Genomic DNA, 18,008 nt, shown 5'->3' with positions numbered 1-18,008 from the left:
GGATGCCATTGCCCTGCGGTAATACCCCCCTCCCCCCCGTATCACGACGTGCCATGTTATGCCACCCTGTGTTATTCATTAATAACAAATGAATGCCAGCTCATGTTGAACCAAAAGTTGCTGGTTAGGTTACACTCCTGATTGATGTGTAAATATCCATTTAAGAGGGAACATTCAGTCTCTCTTGAGTGAGCTTTATGCCTACTTGTATCATGCCAATGCAAAACAATATTGAAACTCAATGACTACAGAAAAATACTGTAACATCTTTCTTTGATTAAAATGTTCCCCACTGCTTTAAATTATAACCTTTTGAGCAAAACACACTACAACATCTCCCAATGCATTAGTTCTAGTTGCATTACATGTAGGTTGTATTGGAAGACCGCAATTTACTTTTACTTTCACATTTACTTTCGCTGAAAATATTCGAGCAATACTGAAGCATTGCAAAGAGTCTGCAGAATTTCTATGAAACCACAATGTCTATAAACCAGCTGAACTTTACTTTGTGATTCCTCATGGGAGTTTCTGCCTTGCTTTTGCCTAGTCGCAACAAAACCAACAACTGCAACATAGCTTTGTTAGATAACGCAGTGACTCTGTTGAGACATGCCGCCTATCATCTAGTTAAGGCTTATAATCAGAGTGTATAGGGAGGAATGCAGTCACACCTGACGGTCAACATGCTTCTCCAGTGAACACATTGCCCGCATCTTATACAAATGATTCACTGCAGCAATGGACGATAGTTTTTTGTCAACCTCTGTTTGGAGGAAGAGAATGCACGCGTGTTTGGAATATACATTTTGAATCAAATCTGATTAGGATACACAAATCATTGTTTTCTGTAGCCCAAACTGTTCACAACGCAAACGATATGATTCATCTTTTCAGTCATTGATGTTTTAACCACCGGTGACCGATTTTTTTTTTCCCTTGTTAATTGACCAAGGCCTAATGTGAACACAGATTTCCTGTTGTTTAATAAGCCCAGACGATTACTTTTGAGGTTTCCAGTACAATATTTGAATAGTCAATGTGTAGAATGCGAGAGACATGACAGTACCCCTATGTGAGTAATAATAAGGATACTCTGCTATGGATCCTGGCCTACTGCATCTATCTACAGCAGGCAGGAAGCATACTGGGTAGTGCATAAGCTTCTAGGAAACAAATCTATGGTGGTATTTCTGTGAACCAACCGAGAATGCTTCTGCAGTTGCTCTGGACTGCTCAGCCACTAACTAGACTGTGTATGTCAGTGTGCTTGTCCTTTAATACGTACACGTTACTTAGAGCGAATAGATGAAGACAAGATGTTTTCCTTTTGGTTAGTCATGATTGGCATGCACGCAAGTTACAATACTACACACGCACACACTGCAGGCAATCAACATAACGTCAGATTGCGTGTGGGATGTCGGCCTTTCTGCGAGGAAGAAGAGACACCGGGACCACCCACCAGAGCATTGTCACAATGAAAGCACACAGCAATCATTCGGTTCTCCCTGAATCCTTTGTTGGTATGCAATGCGTGTGCCTCAATGTGTTTGTTTGTGGTGTTGAGAGAGCGTACCGGTTGGGCAAAGAATATTGTTTTGGGTTGTTCATTAAAGGCTTGCGTCGAGTTACATGGCACGACTTTGAAGCAACAGTGTTGTGTCGGCCCACTTGAGATGGCTTCGGCCTAACCGAGGGAAGGGAGTTAATTTTAACCGTGACAAAAGGTTTCCGAGTCATTGGTGTCAGGGATCTCTGGTGAACGTCATTGTGGTTCACGTGCAACAGATACCAAACTGCCTACTGGATACGATTGTTTTTGTATTTATATTTGTGTTTTTATTGTAATTTAAGGAAAAAGTATAGTTTACTATTTTAAGGGATCTGATGAAAACGTTAAGTGCTGTTTTTTTCTTTTTTTCTGATTAGGGATGCAAATTATCGAGTAATTCATTAATCGATAGTTGTTTCATCTTATCGATCGATGATCGATTAATTGATAAGCGGCAATTCTTCTGAGAAGCTGAATTTCCTTCTGAATGTGGCACATTTAGGTGGTAATTTAACAAAGTCGTTTAGTTGTTGTACTTTAAAATACTTCCACATATTGTGCATTTGGCGTCTTTGTCGTCATTAACCAACTTAAAGTGGCTCCATACTGCACTCCGTTTTGCCCTCTTCATCGTGTCAGTGTCCCGCTTTTCGTTTGTCTTGTCCTGCCGTGTTCCAATACCCGTACTGTCCGTACTTACTAGCCAAAATTTGAGTACGCAGTACTCCAATTCAGATCCGGCGAAAAGAAGTATACTTCAAGGACCCGGATGCCGTACTCAAAACGGGCTAATCGTGAAGAGTGGATCGAAGGACACTCCCCGTACTCAACGGCAGCCTTCTTAGCTACGTTGCAGAAGAGGCGGAGCCAGGCTGAGCCAAAGTCGGCGCATTTTCCACATAGCCTGCATTAATAGTCATTTTGTAGTTTTTATAGTTTTTATAGCTTTTTATAGCTGCTAGGCGTAAATAGTTCACCGTTCAAAGCGGGATGTTTATTGCGGGGGAGGAGCCACGGCGGCAGTCGTGATCGTAATTTCCGGTTAGTGCACCACGGAGTACTCGATTTGGAACAGCACTCGCATCTGAAAAATTAACGTAGTAGCCAGTGCGGATAGTATACTTCCTTTAAGTATACTCATGGAAGTACGGGTATTGGAACACGGCACTGCTTTGCTTGTGTTCCCGCTTGTGTTCCCGCGTGTGCGTCAAGTACGTCTGGCGTCAAGTGCGCCCTCACGTGGACGGTTGGGGAATTACGGGTTAAAATGCGATTAATTGCAAGTAATTTATTTTAATCGAGTAATCTCTTATCGACAATTAATCGATAATCGATTAATTGTTTGCATCCCTATTTCTGATGCATTTCAAGTATTTAGTTAACCTTATTGGGCTTGGCTGAGCCTATGCTCAGCTGCTGTCGCCCGGCATATGAGCCTGTCCAAAAATTAAGTCGCTAGGTGTGTCCTTGTCCGCCTAACCCATGAGTTAATGTTCTCTTTTACTAAAATGAGAACATAGAGGGGGAGGTGTGTGTGTGTGTGTGTGTGTGTGTGTGTGTGTGTGTGTGTGTGTGTGTGTGTGTGTGTGTGTGTGTGTGTGTGTGTGTGTGTGTGTGTGTGTGTGTGTGTGTGTGTGTGAGTGATACACTTTTCCTTAATTATCTGGCTGGAGAAGGAGAAAGTCATTAGCTGTTTCCTAACAAATCAGTAAAGGATGGGGGCATATTGTAGCCGTGTAGGAGTTGATCATGCGACCAGTCCCAGGGCGGAGGAAATAGTTTATTTGGAGAATTAATAGATTGGCTCGGGCTAAAATGAAGACGGCTTTTTTCTGATGAACCATGATTTTGTCTTTCTGAATTTTCTACATCTTATCTTTAAAACGAAAGGCTTTTGTTTGTAAGAAGCAGGTAAAGCAAGTTATTGAGTAAAAATGCTGCTGTTTCCGCATGCTGCTTGAGTCTTTACGTTTCCCCTTTTGGCCTATTGCCTTCTTTGTGATTTTGGATTGGAGATAGACAAAAGTATTCCAGGAATCCGATGCCAAAATAACTTTCTTAATCAGCTGTTGTTGCTGCTTGGATGAATGATGGAAGCTGGCTGAATGATAAATATGCAATCCAGTTAACTTTTCCATTACCAATACAAGATTATACAGCTTTGAATACACCTAGATATACATCTTCCATCAAATTATATAACATATGTGTTTTATTTGTATCTAAATATTGGCTATCCCAATGCTTCGCAGTAGTGATGTTCTCTTATTGTCATTATGTCGGCCTATCGCCTGTGCGATGAACAGCATTGCTATAGGTAAACTAGTACATCCTTAAAATGCAGCCAGCTGTCCAGATGAAAGCATCTCTTGATACTTTCGTCCCCAAGAGAGGTAGAAATCTAAGAGTTTCAAACCGGTTACGTATACAAATGCAATATGTAAATCAACTTAAATGCGTTTGACACATGTTGAACTAAACCACCCAGATTCAGCAATTAATTTTCTGCAGCCAGTAAATGGTTCTTAGCAGATTCAAAGAAATTCTTTGTTCAAAATCTTGTGCTGGATCAATTGCATTTACCTCCCCAGTATGGTCTTGGCAGATGGAGAGCTTTTAGTAGTTTGGCTGTGGGTGGATGCTGCCTCATGATTACAAATCAATAATGACAGATCGGATCAAGAGAAGCATAGTCACTAAAGCATATGTTGCGTTACCGCATGGAAGCTACTCTGTTCAACATCGTCTAGGCTGTAAATTGTCCATATTTTAAAACCAAACATTTTAAAAGTGGCCAAGTCCGTTCAACACCCGGCTGCTTATCGGAGCTACATCTGCTGGTGCTGGTGTGTACTTTGGACAGTACCTTTTACAATGTGGGAATGCAATCGCTCAATCACACAGCGACTTTTCAACCTTGTAATGTGTGGAGCATATAGAGTTCCTTCTGGCTCTGGGAAGCCAGAACTTCAAATCACACACGCACACACCAACACACGCACTGGCTTGGCACAGACCTTCCTCATCACAGCAAAGGCTTCTCGAATGATCCTGCATTTGTCGAGGCATGGCAGAGGGCTGATTGGTACACGGTGTGCAACTACAATGATGTCGCCGCTGACCTTTCTCTGCATTGAGCCCTGTCGGGAGTTACAGCAGCAGAAGCTGAGGAGTGAGGCCGCCAGTAGGGGCAGAGTTTAGGGCTACGGAGCTCTACTAAAATGAAGCAGATGTGGAGCATAATGTGCTGGACCCTGTTCCTTTCCAATCCAAAGACTTGGTGTTGGAACAACATGCTGGCACTCTCAATTGCTATCAGAGTGCCAGCATGTATTTCAGAGGGCTGTCATAGTAACGCCTTTGATGCCACGGATCAAAATAACCCATTACCCTTCATGCTGACATGCAGTGTTTTTTTTTTCATCGCCGTGGATGAGTGTTTTCATTGCATTTCCATTTGGGGCTGCTGGGAGCCTTGCAGTGCACTCTAAGAGCCACCTCGCTGTCACACCAAAACATGAAAGAAACTCTGATCCAATGTCAATGTAATGAGAACATTGTCCTTGGGGCCTCGGCAGCGTTCCTTCATGTTTATTTTCCATTCTAACTTGAACTTGCGTTTGCTTTAGTGGCCATGAGCTAATGGTTCATCCACAGACATTAAAGAAAGTGTATACTTTCTTTCCACCAGCACGGCATCTCTGAAGGCTGCGGGGATCATATCAGACAGGATGAAAGATGCACTTGTGTTGAGTAGCCTGGTCTAAGATGGAAAAGTAGGCGAGGGCAGACACCAGGCTAACCTGCTAATGCAGACCCAAGGCTAGCGCAGACACCAGGCTAACCTGCTAATGCAGACCCAAGGCTAGCGTAGACACCAGGCTCACCTGCTAATGCATACCCAATGCTAGCGCAGACACCAGGCTAACCTGCTAATGCAGACCCAAGGCTAGCGCAGACACCAGGCTAACCTGCTAATACAGACCCAAGGCTAGCGCAGATACCAGGCTTACCTGCTAATGCAGACCCAAGGCTAGCGTAGACACCAGGCTCACCTGCTAATGCATACCCAATGCTAGCACAGACACCAGGCTAGCCTGCTAATCCAGACCCAATGCTAGCACAGACACCAGGCTTGCAGGCTAATGCTGATGTTTTTTTACTGCGGGAGACAACCCTGTTTCCAACCAGCCAAGATTTTCCTCTGTATTTTAAATGGAGAGCGATGGGAAAAGCAAGATTAATAGAGTCAAACCCCTTTGGTAATTCAGCTGCTGGTGTCTCACACACCAAGAGGTTGTATAAATGAATGTTACGGTAGCCATCTGCCTCCAAATGTTTTCCAGTTCATTAGGGAGTTTGGAGAACTCGCGTCAAGGCCAAAGACATGGCTTGTGGTTTATGGATGGGAGAGTTATGCTGACGTGTCATACAAAAAATAATATATATAATTATAATGAGGATCAAGTCTCCGCAAGACTGCCAGCTCCTATTCCTTCATAGCTGAAGGGGCTTTCAAACACACGCCATCGCCCTGCTTAGTTTTATCAGTCTTAAAAGTTAGAATTAGAAGTGATTGCCAAATTACATCTCAATATTATTATATATAATGTATATCATTTTAGTTATGTTAAGTCGCCCTAGGGTAGTCCTACTTTTTAAAACCAGCTCCTCAAAATCATGTTTCACCCTGTTCCTGGGCTTAGTACAATTCTACAGACATCGCTGTTACCAGACATTAAATAACTGTTTTTTATTAGCCTTCTTTCCCCAGGCTAAATGTGCTCAGATGCCTGTGGCTACCGATCGAAAATAATGAAGTAATGAAAGATCACATCACCAGCGCTATTTATTGCGATAGTCGAGTTTTCTTTGGATTTTCCGCCTATCCAGCAAAAAAATATTTGCACACTACCAAGTGTACCTCTGCCAATCTTATAAAGTGTTTGAGGGCATTAGCTTAATTAGAAATTTGCCTAAAATGCTCCTCTGTATAATTAGGCACAGAGCTGCCAATATTTAACGAGAGTGATGCAGATGTCTCCCTCTGCCCCATCAGACTGAACGAGCCCTGTGTTTCTATTGAAATGATGAGGTGAGGAGGGAGTGTTGGATGCCTCCACACTAGGAAAGCCTTGAGGGGAGGGGGGGGGCTCTGTTTGACCGCTAGTAAATATAAATCATTCTTGTATAAATCTTGGGTCATGTCTCAGCATTGCTTGCTCAAGCCATCTCCTGAATATGTTTATGCGTTACATTCAGGTTCTTACATTTCTGAGTTGATATTTACTACAGATTTCGCATCTTCAAAAGCTGTACACATGAACCCCGCTGTAGCTGCAAGGCCGCAGTTTACCCTGTACTCCAGTATGCATCGCAAACTACTTATAATAAGACATAAGAGTAAACAACATAATGTTATAGTAATTTAAAGTAGCAGGGAAAAGTTCTTAAGCAGAATCGGTTGATCTTTCTGATCTGCTCAAGGATCCCTTATCAGCAGTAGAATGCTTTTCTTTCTCAGGGTTTCAGTGCCAGTGTGTGCTTGGGCATTACTCTGGGCTTCCTGAAATGGTAACGTTACATTTTTTTTGGTGTGGTTGGTGGGCTAACCCTAGCCAGAAAGGGCTTTCTGCCTTACCCTTACCCTTTACCTAGTTGTGTTGCCCAAACCCAACTAAGTTGTTGAGAACTGCAAATAATAAGGCCACACTTTTCCTGTGTGCTTTCTGACAAGATTTGACAATTTGAAGCAAAACTAAAGTATATTTTCCTTTGTTCTATATTGTGTATTTCTTATAGCACTATGTGAACAGTACAAACAAAAATCTAATCAAGCTCAGGCATTATACTCAATACTAAAACTATAAATCTGTCAAGAGGGTGAGGCGACCGGAGACTGTTGCAGCAGTTGAACCATCCAGTGGCCTCTTGGTGCCACTACAACATAATGTGGTTCAGACCGGGCAGTCAAAAGTTGTTAGTGCCTCTGGCGCTTCCAGTGTTTTAATGTGATCTTTAGATATCCTTTATTGACCCTGTATGGCTACTTAACAGTCTGACGGAAAACCTTTGTTTGTGTCTGCAAGCAGGAGTATGATCCGGGCTTGTGTTTACTCTCCAAGCTGCATGCTGCAGGATGTTTCTCACCCTTCTTTATTTAGTCCTGGTACCTGTGGGGGTGTGGGTCTGCGTGTAGGTGTCCTGCATTTGGTTTGTTTGGCATCTACATGGGCCAGTGCTTCCACATGCTGACAGCTTTTCACGGGAAACAGAAAGCGTGTGAATGCAACCCTATGAACACAGTACGTAGATACTCTGTGTTTTTGATTGTTTTAACTGTACAGTAAAGAGAACAGTACACAGAGATGCTTATTATTATATATTTTTATAAGCTTTATTATAGTGTGAGTAAGACAGGAATGTATGGGAGATAGAGGGGAGGGCATGAAGCAAAGGACCGCGGGCGTGAATCAAACATGGGTTGCTGCGATCAGTACTGAGCCTTAAATGGCACACGCTCTACCCGCCGAACTAGCGGGCGCCCCACGCCGTTTTGGTTATGGTTTTAACTGTACAGTAAAGAAAGCGGTACAGACGCACTCCGGCAGTTTGCCCTCATTTTCCCACGTGCACAAAGGCGTCGTGCACGCCCCGTCCTGAGCCGTCGCTGTGCACAGATTCTCCACATGTGAAGCGGCAAATCTGCCTAAACAGGATCGGCAAAGTTGTCCCGAGACATAAAGAAATTGGCATTTTGCTGACTGCCGCCCACATCCTAATGCATAAGCACAAAGACTTCTCTCTCTCTCTCCAACACTCAGTCCCTCTTTCGCTCTCTGGTATTCTCCTGTTCTCTCCCCATAACCATGTTGTTCCTGGAATTGGTCCACTTCCGGTCTGGCTTCTAGAGGATTTCTGAAACATCCTCTAAATGTCCCTGCTGTTAGCCCTCCACTCTCAGCTGGCAAGAAAAACACAACTATACTCTAAGCTGCAGAGTATAGTTCTGGGGAGTATAGTTCTGCCATAGCTCTGGGGAGCTATGGCAGTGTATTTGTAGTGAGGATATACTGTTTATGTCTCTGTAAGCTCTCGCTCTACCTCTAATCCATCAAGCACTTAAGCACAGTTTTTACGTGTTTCTTACAGGTTCTTTCATCCCTGTAGGTTTAGTACCCATAAGTTAGAAGTGATAACAATCACCTTCACATTAAGGTTTATTTACTTGGCAAAGCATTTTCATGCTGTCCTTTTAATTTATTTTTATCTGTTGGCATCTCTTTACGTGTCACGCTCGCACATGTAACGAATGGCTCCTAAAGTGAGGTTAATTGAATGAAACACAACCTGACCAAATCCTGTTTGCTCTCTGTCCCTCTCGCTTCAGACATATGGAGTCTGGGGGTGATCCTGTTCATGTTGGTGTGTGGCCAGCCGCCCTTCCAAGAGGCCAACGACAGTGAGACCCTAACCATGATCATGGACTGTAAATACACTGTACCTGCCCACGTTTCAAACGCATGTGAAGAGTAAGTCACACACACACACACACACACACACACACACACACACACACACACACACACACACACACACACACACACACACACACACACACACACACACACACACACACACACACACACACACACACACACACTCTTTCTCTCTCACGCACACGCACACTTTCTCTCTCACGTACACACACACACACGCACACTTTCTCTCTTTGCCTTACACGTACACAATCACACGAGCACACACAAACATGCACATAGAAACCCACTCTGTTGTTGATGTCACTGTTGTTTAGTTCACTCTTGATTGCCACTGCTGTCAGGTAGTTTCCATGGCTCCAGTGCTATTATTTGGCATGCTAGCGCCTTCCCCCGGTCCGGCTTGTAACCGTGTTTGACAATCCTTAAAACAACCTCCGCTTCGTTAACAGTTAAACAGGGTTTACAATAACTTAAGAATCTAGAGACTCTAGTGCTTGCATCAAAAGTTGCATTTCGGAAGTTCCAAGTGTGCAGATCAAAAAATACTTGAGGTGCCAGTAATTTTTAACAAATTTCTACGAGGGATAAGTGATGGTGTGCTTGGTTATATACAAGAGAGATTCCTCAAGAATACCTGCTCACTAGAACATACAGAAACCTGGACTGCCGCTTCACATAAAGATTTGTCTGTTTTAAAATGTCAACACTAAATACATGGTTTTTGTAAATATGAAGACATTTAGTTGAGATTGGAATGTGGTGTAACAGGCTTCCTTTTAGAATGTTGCACACTTCCTCAAGAAACATAGACACCCAACTGTAGATGGTTGGCCGACGGCAATTCTACTGCAAAACTACTGCATCCAACAACACCCATCGACCGCCAATGTGTGCGGTACCATGATGCAATGTTTGTGTTTGTTTGGGCAGCATGCAAGCAATCCCCTTGGCCCAAGATGGAGCCACACCCTTATCGTAGATAGTTTTGTCCACCGATAACATGCTTGTTGTACAGAACACATGCTTTACTCGCGATAGTTTGTTCAACTAAATCAACGTAAATCCTTGCTTCCTGGCACCAATCGACGAGACGCTTTCCCGGACTAGAGTAGATAAAAGTGAATTTAGAATTGGTTAATGGGTTGGCTGTTTTAAAGCTCTATCTTTCTTCTCTGGATTACATGTAATGGCCGACACTAATCTGAACACTCCACTGACCGGATTGGTGGATTATGGAGTTCTGGTTCCCGGCCTCATTACATTTTGGTAAAAAAATGGACCAGGCAAATGGCAGTGTTGGGCTCCTCCAACAACACTCCAGCGTTCCATCTTGGCCGCAGATTAAGAGCGAGTCTGTGAACTCTATGTAATAGGGGGGGTAGGGACATTGTGCTGGCTGCTTTCAAAGAAAAGCAATTTTCTAGCTAAAAGAGAGAAGTGTTGACGGCAATCCGTATTTTTCAGTTCATCAGGTCTGTCCAGGTTTTCGTACTGTGTTTCGCCGAGAGTCATTGTGAACCTCGGCACCATTGGACTTGAAATGCGGCATATGGCCTGTTCTTTATGCTTACAATCCTGCCGCATATGTGGCTATTTTTAGGCGCAGGAAATAGACACTTATCTTCTCTCGCTTTTGGCGGCTACATCTGACGCGATTGGATGGCTAAGCAGGGGACAGCTGTAAGCAATCTGATTAGTTTGACTGCAGGGGTGGGAAAAGGTGTTTGGTCTCAACGTCAGTGAGTCCTTGTCACACCCCGTCAAAATAGGCGCCAGTGTAATTGTTGAGAAGGATTCCTGGGCTACACCTGTTTCCCCTCCAAGCACCCTGAGTGTTCGTACCACCACCACACTGATGCTGCTTGCGCTATTCCAAGTATCGTCTGTCAGATGAGCTGCGTCTGCGCCTAATGAACTGACTGAAGGATGAACACTGTTCCAGGACTAAAGGTGTTAGTGTGTGTGAGAGATGGTAATGGCTCAATGCCTGTAGCTTGGTAGCTGCTTTGTGGGCTACATGGTCTCATGTTTTATATCTATACATTTATTTGCTAGGCTGCTTTTTTTGATGAGGATAGAGTAGGCCTCTATTGCGTTCAACTATCTATTATGGGCTCTAATATGCTTTATTACGCATAAATCATAATCGCGATTATTTTGGTCAATATTGAGATTACGATTATTAAACTAGATTTTGGAAACATGTTTTTATTAAACTTGTCTTCATAATTCAGCTGCCTTAAACTATTAAGCAATGTATGTAAAATTTATTTAAATTAAGAAATATCTAATATTTGAATATACATTTGAATAAATATTGTGGAACAGATATAATTTAAATGAATGTAATCAAAATACATAAATCAATTATGTTGTAGTGTACTTACAACCTACTGTAAACAAATCTTCAACATTTTGTTAAACTATACCGCAGAAACTTTCATAATGAACTAGGAACCTTTGGGGGAACTCTGCAGGAACGATGGTCTAAATATAGTTCTAGGGACACCTCTCAAAAGGTCCCTTTCCCGGGAACTTAGGGGTGGGCCTTGCAGCTAAACACTTATGATTGGTCGAGTCTCGAGTACTTGAAGCATTTTATTTAAAACCACCCGAAACTGGCACCACCATAAACGGCTAATGCAACCATTCAGAGATTTACATCGGGGATTTACATATGGACATGTACTGCTTTCCTTCCATTCTTTCACCTTAACCTGTGCAAAGTCGGGACTCTAACTTTAATCTTTCACTTGATTATACTAGCCAGCTTAACTGAGGCCAGCCTTCATTCCAGGTCTGTCTCTATCATACATTCTATCTGCTAGTTTGGCTTAGGTGTACTACCCGAAGCAATGTCACATATTTGGCCATTTAACGGCATTTAAATCTAATAATAAGCGACTTGAAGTGGCAAACGGCGATTTTGATTGTTTGGCCTGAAATGAAACAGACTTGGAAGCAATCTGGAAGGCCTTGCTAGGCTTGTCTTTTGTGTTAATTGGCCCAAGGGCCGTTGGTCGACCTTTCTCTGTGTTCCGCAGCGCCTGTGAGAAAGGGTAAGGAAAAGGCTGCTCTCCCCCTCAGCCCTGGGGAGACTGGGCGGCCCATAGAGGAGCATCTTGGGACCTAAAGGGAATATAAAGCAGCAGCACCAACAGGAGGAGTTGGGGCTGTTTTAATTTCCATGTTATTTGTGTGCTAGAATGAATGAGGAACGGGGATTATAAATAACAACTAAGTTTCCTGCTAGTGCGTGCTCCAGTTGCCTAGGCACTAGTGGATTCACATTAGCCCACATTATCCATCACTACTCAGGCTCCCTCACCGTGTGTGGTGAGAGTTGTAAATTACATTTACGCTCTGCAAAAAAATATATTACTTATTTTTCTTTTCTTTTTCTTTTATAGCACTGAACCCATTCGCCTTGCTGTTATTATTCTGAGCATTGTGTTTTTTTTCTGCCATTTATATGATAATTAAGGATTATTCTTTGAATCCATGCAAAAACACAGACGCCAACACCCCCCCCCCCCCCCCCCCAACCAGCGCTCTATTATGGTCTCTTTTCTCCCCCTTTCTCTGCCTTTCTCCCCCTTCCCCCTCTCCCTGAGCAGTGTGGCGCGCGGGTGGCGTTCACACGGGCCAATAGATGTGAGGCCAAGGCGGTGAGCATGGAACACAGTGTTCCTAGGCTCACTTCCTGTCATTACTGTACCGCCGCAGAGTGCACACAAACAATTGTAAACACACGCACAATTCACGCTTCACTCTCTCTGTCTCTGTCTCTGTCTCTGTCTCTGTCTCTGTCTCTCTCATCCGTCTCGCTCATCTCTCTCTCATCACTAACTCACTCAATGTCTCTCTCTCGCTTCTCTCTCTCTCTCTGTCCCTGTCTCTCTCTCGTCACTGTCTCTCCCTCGTCTCTCTCTGTCTCTCCCTCTCTCTCCTCTCTCTTCTCCTCTCTCCCCCCTTGTAGCTCTCTCTCTCCGTCTCTCTCTTCTCTCTCTCTCCTCTCCCTTCGTCTCTCTCCCACTTGGTAGCTCTCTCTCTAGCGCTCTCCCTCTATGGTTGTACATTGAGGAGCTGTCCTTCAGGTAATTCATGTTTTGGTTTATTGGAACCCCCACGCAACGCTCGGAACTGTTGGGAGTCTGATAATTGCCGCCCTATTTGGAATCGCCGCAAAAATATAACGATAATTATTATTACTATTTGCAGACCACATAATTTATCTTTCTTGCGTTTGTTATCGGGCTTACAGTAAACCGTGTCGGTACGATGCTAAGGTGCATCTGTTGCCCTGTGTGAAATTGTGCGCATACACTCACACACACACACACACTCACTCACACCTCACTCACAACTCACTCATAACTCACCCACACATTACTCAGTGTGTTGACCTCTTTGTCGTACCGTTGCGCGTCAACTCTCCTGCGGCTCAAGGATAAGCCACGAAATGACAGATGCGGGGCCAGTTCTTATTGAACTATAAATACGGCGGGTTGCTTATACGCAACCCTATGTAAGCAGCGGGGCTGAGGGAGGGAGGGGGGGGGGTGGGATGTGAATTATTACGCATAACAATAGAGAGGCACGGAGAGTGAATTTAAATGCAGTGCAATGCGTGGAAGCCCATTCCCTTTAGATAGCTGAGCGGACACGCCAGGGCCCAGCTCTTATCAGCGGCCCGGCAGGGCTCAGATAGACGGGCCTGTTCTGCTGCTGCCTGCTGAGGAGGGACTTTGTCACCCCCCCCCCCCCAGCCAGTGCTGCTGTCATGCTGGTAGTGCCTCGGCCCGGCTACTCCCTCAAATCCCCCGGATGACTGACTGGACTGGACCAGACTGGATTGACTGGCTGATTGACTCACTGACTGACTGATGGACTATGGTTTATCTCTTAACTCCTGGGGGATTAAGATAATTCACCTAGGCGGGGCAACATTGTTAGCAGAAATGTACTGTGTTTGTTAGAGTTTTTATTTGTCCCCACGCCATAGTGATTCGTGGATAGTGTGAATGTCGTAATATAATGCCCTTGGTGCAATTGTTTGTCAGGAATTCAATGCCTTTTAAAAAATATATATTTTCAACTCACAAAGTTCCCAGGTCCAGATTGCCTGATTATGTAACGGTGGACTGATCTTGTGGAGCCTTGGCAAAAGTTGGCCCCCGACTCAGACAGCAAGAAATGCCTCAAAGGCAATATGCCGTTTTCAGTTTTTATCTCAACTCTTGCCCTGGCACTTAATTTGCCGCCGTTCAGGCAGCCAAAAATAACTGAATAAATTTGGGATTTGACATCCTGCATGTGTGGCTAATTATGCCTGCATGGTACCTTAAAAGGTTTTTCCTCCAGAAAATTGTTCTATAATGGCTTTGCGGCATTCTTCTCAAATTGCAAGCACCACTATCCTTCCAGCTCGCGGTGAGGTTACAATATTTGCATACATAGGCATATTGGCCAATGGCCTGTGATGGGTTTTTGAGCTCAGTATGGGCATACACTACCACACCATCAACTCACATCCAGTCTTGTCTAAACACTAGAATGAGTGTCAACTAAAATTAGTGTTATCTTATTCTAAACGCTGCTTCCAAGACAAATGAACCAGCTATATAGACTTACATTTTGGGTCAGAGGGTCTGCTTTAAGATGGTTGGAGCCGCAGCTTATATATTTTCTTTGAATAATCATTCAATGCAGCCCGCATATCTCCTTCCCTTCCTAATCCCATTACACCATGATCTGAGTGTTTGAAACCTTTTTCTGTCTGAGTCATTTTGAGGCGCTAAAGCCGAGCTGTGACTATCACTGATTACACATCCTCGGCTCAACTTAACTGAAATCCTATCTTTTTTAAAACCCTTTTATTTTGAAGGCAATACAAACCGAATGTGGACTCTCATGGACGTGTGTGGACCTTAAACGCACTGATCCCTCTCTCCATATCCCTGTAACTCATCCCCCAACGCGGGGATTGGCAGTAGCTCAGGAGGTAGAGCGGGTCTGCTGGGGTTGCTAGTTCGAATCCCCGGCTAGCTGAGTGTCGAGGTGTCCCTGAGCAAGGCACCTCACCCTAACTGCACCCGACGATTTTTCATGCAAAGAAAACAAAAAAAAAATTGAACTACAGCTCTTCGCTGTTCTCGACGCAAATGATGTACGTCGACCCCCTGCACTAACTACAGACATGGTGATCGCTCTGCTCTTGACATGAACAATTATCATTTAAACATTAAGGTTTATCGACAAACAACATATGTGTAATCCGGGGCATATAAAGACTGGGACCAGAAGATAATGACTTTTTCTCTCCCTTGAAACCCATTCATTCTTTTCGATCTCATAGGTCCCATGGGCTCTACCGGAAGGGGCGTGACTTCGCCACTCTATAGTAAAGCAAATAAATGCAGTCCATTCAACGTGTCCCTCTGTGTCCACAGCCTGATCGACCGCATGCTCCAGAGGGACCCCAAGGGAAGGGCGTCCCTGGACGAGATCGAGGGCCACGCGTGGCTGCAGGGCGTGGACCCCTCCCCCGCCACCAAGTTCAACACGCCGCTGGTCTCCCACAAGAGCCTGTCGGAGGAGGAGCACAGCGGCATCATCCAGCGCATGGTGCTGGGGGACATCACCGACCGCGAGACCATCGTGGAGTGAGTGGAGGGGACACACTGCCAGACGCACGCCTACAGACACACACCTACCGACACACACCTACAGACCAGGTCTACAGACTAGACCTACAGACCACACCTACAGACACACACCTACAGACACACACCTACAGACACACACCTACCGACACACACCTACAGACCAGGTCTACAGACTAGACCTACAGACCACACCTACAGACCACACCTACAGACACACACCTACAGACACACACCTACAGACACACACCTACAGACCAGGTCTACAGACCACACCTACAGACCACACCTACAGACACACACCTACAGACCAGGTCTACAGACCACACCTACAGACCACACCTACAGACACACACCTACAGACCAGGTCTACAGACTAGACCTACAGACCACACCTACAGACCACTCCTACAGACACACACCTAAAGACCAGGTCTACAGACTAGACCTACAGACACACACCTACAGACCAGGTCTACAGACTAGACCTACAGACCACACCTACAGACCACACCTACAGACCACACCTACACACCAGGTCTACAGACCACACCTACAGACCACACCTACAGACCACACCTACAGACACAAGCCCACAGACCAGACATACAGACACACACTGCCAGACACACACTGCCAGACACACACCTACAGACGCACACTGCCAGACGCACACTGCCAGACGACCACCTACAGACGCACACAGCCAGACACGCACTTAAATACACATTTTTGCAAAAAAACGATAAGCGCACACCTACAGGCGCACCGACCTACAAACACACACAACTACAGGTGCACACACCTACAAACACACAACTGCAAACACACACCTACATACGCACAAACCTATAACACACGCCTATAAGCACAGAACTACAGTCCGCTACAGTCAACAGTGTTATTCTAGTCACGCACTACACTGCGGCACAACAGCCTACACACCCTACACAATGTTAACAGAAACCCCTCCAGGCAAACCGTTTTTTCCTGCGCACAAAGGACATATCTCTCTCATTTCTCTGCAATCGCAGCGGAAGTGTTTTGGTTTGACACACCGCTCAGAACAAGCCGAGAGAGAAAAGATATCAAAAGTTCCCCCATAGAACTCTGTGGTTGCTTTCATTGTACCTTCATCCTCTGGGCGGGTTGTTTTGTAGCGTGCTGCAGGGAGCACCGAGGGTGCAGAAGAAGCTGGAGGGGGAAACCAACATTTGAGACGCGGCAGAGCTTTGAACACAGTTTGTGTTCTAAGTGTATTTTCTGTGCCATCTTGTGTCGAGCGTGTGCCTGTATGCACACTCTCAATTGAGCGACAGACTAAATCAGTTTGGCTCCTTATATCCAATATAAGCCGGAACAGAACACATTGAGAACAGGGAAAGTGTTTCTTCGATTTTTTGTTTCTGTGTTTTTTCTGTTGGTGTCGATGAACTTGTCGTATTCTCACAGGGTGGTGTGAAAATACACCCTGGGTGTGTGTGTGTGTGTGTGTGTGTTTTGGGGTTGTGTGTTGCGGGTGTATCCTCATCCTCTTGCGATAGAAGGAACTATGCTTCACACTGAATCTGAATTGGCAGGTTATTTTAGGCAAGATGGCAGTTACAATCACCATGGGCAATTATTTCCCCCCCACTCTGCGTTCCTTTTTCGTGATTTCTTCATTGTTAATTTATGGTTTCTCTTGGCCTTTTGGGGGGGGCTAGGGTTAGGGGAGTGTCATCCATAGATGGCCTGTAAAGCACCGTTACTGTGATTAAGGGCTCAGCAATTAAAGTTGACAATCGTCGTAGAGTTCACTTTCACTAAATGCATTGCATATCTCTCGTTTGCCTCGGCAGTAAGAACTGACATGGACCCCTTGTACACAGCCTGTGTGCTTTCGGCGTTTCCATTGTCTCAGCCAAGCGAAATGGAAGTGGTTAAGGACTGAGGAGCGTGCAGACGGCAGATCAATACGCTGACGATTTAGGGCCCTCCGGTTGCGTTGTTACTCTTGGCCGTGTGCTCTGCGGTGTCTCGTTGGAATAGATGTGGCTCGGGGAGCGAGTGAACAGGGGCGGCTGTACTTGGGTGGTGTTTTTTTTCTTTTGAAAATGACAGCTTGTATAATTTGTGAGATTGGCTTGGAACGGAGACCTGGCACACTCGGGTTCTGATCAGCAAAAGCGTGATCCGGCCTCCATTGGCAGAATATACGTGCGCATCCATGAATCAAATTCATGCAAACAATTAGCTTAAGCATTTTATTGAATTCTTTGAAGAATGCCAACTGTTTTAGTGCAT

General features: G+C 44.8%; 1 protein-coding gene across 1 annotated transcript in view; it reads left to right on the top strand.

Annotated features, from left to right (window-relative positions):
• The window catches only part of snrka (SNF related kinase a), a 47,917-nt gene that overhangs the window by 14,185 nt on the left and 15,724 nt on the right, over positions 1–18,008 (top strand). Inside the window, exons 3-4 of the mRNA XM_056603075.1 lie at positions 8,946–9,087; positions 15,510–15,722. Of these exons, the coding sequence (XP_056459050.1) occupies positions 8,946–9,087; positions 15,510–15,722 (355 nt within the window). The remainder of the gene's footprint in view (positions 1–8,945; positions 9,088–15,509; positions 15,723–18,008) is intronic.

This window comes from Gadus chalcogrammus, chromosome 11, assembly GCF_026213295.1.
Source record: "Gadus chalcogrammus isolate NIFS_2021 chromosome 11, NIFS_Gcha_1.0, whole genome shotgun sequence".
Classification (NCBI taxonomy): domain Eukaryota; kingdom Metazoa; phylum Chordata; class Actinopteri; order Gadiformes; family Gadidae; genus Gadus; species Gadus chalcogrammus.
This window is presented reverse-complemented; position numbering and strand designations above follow the sequence as displayed.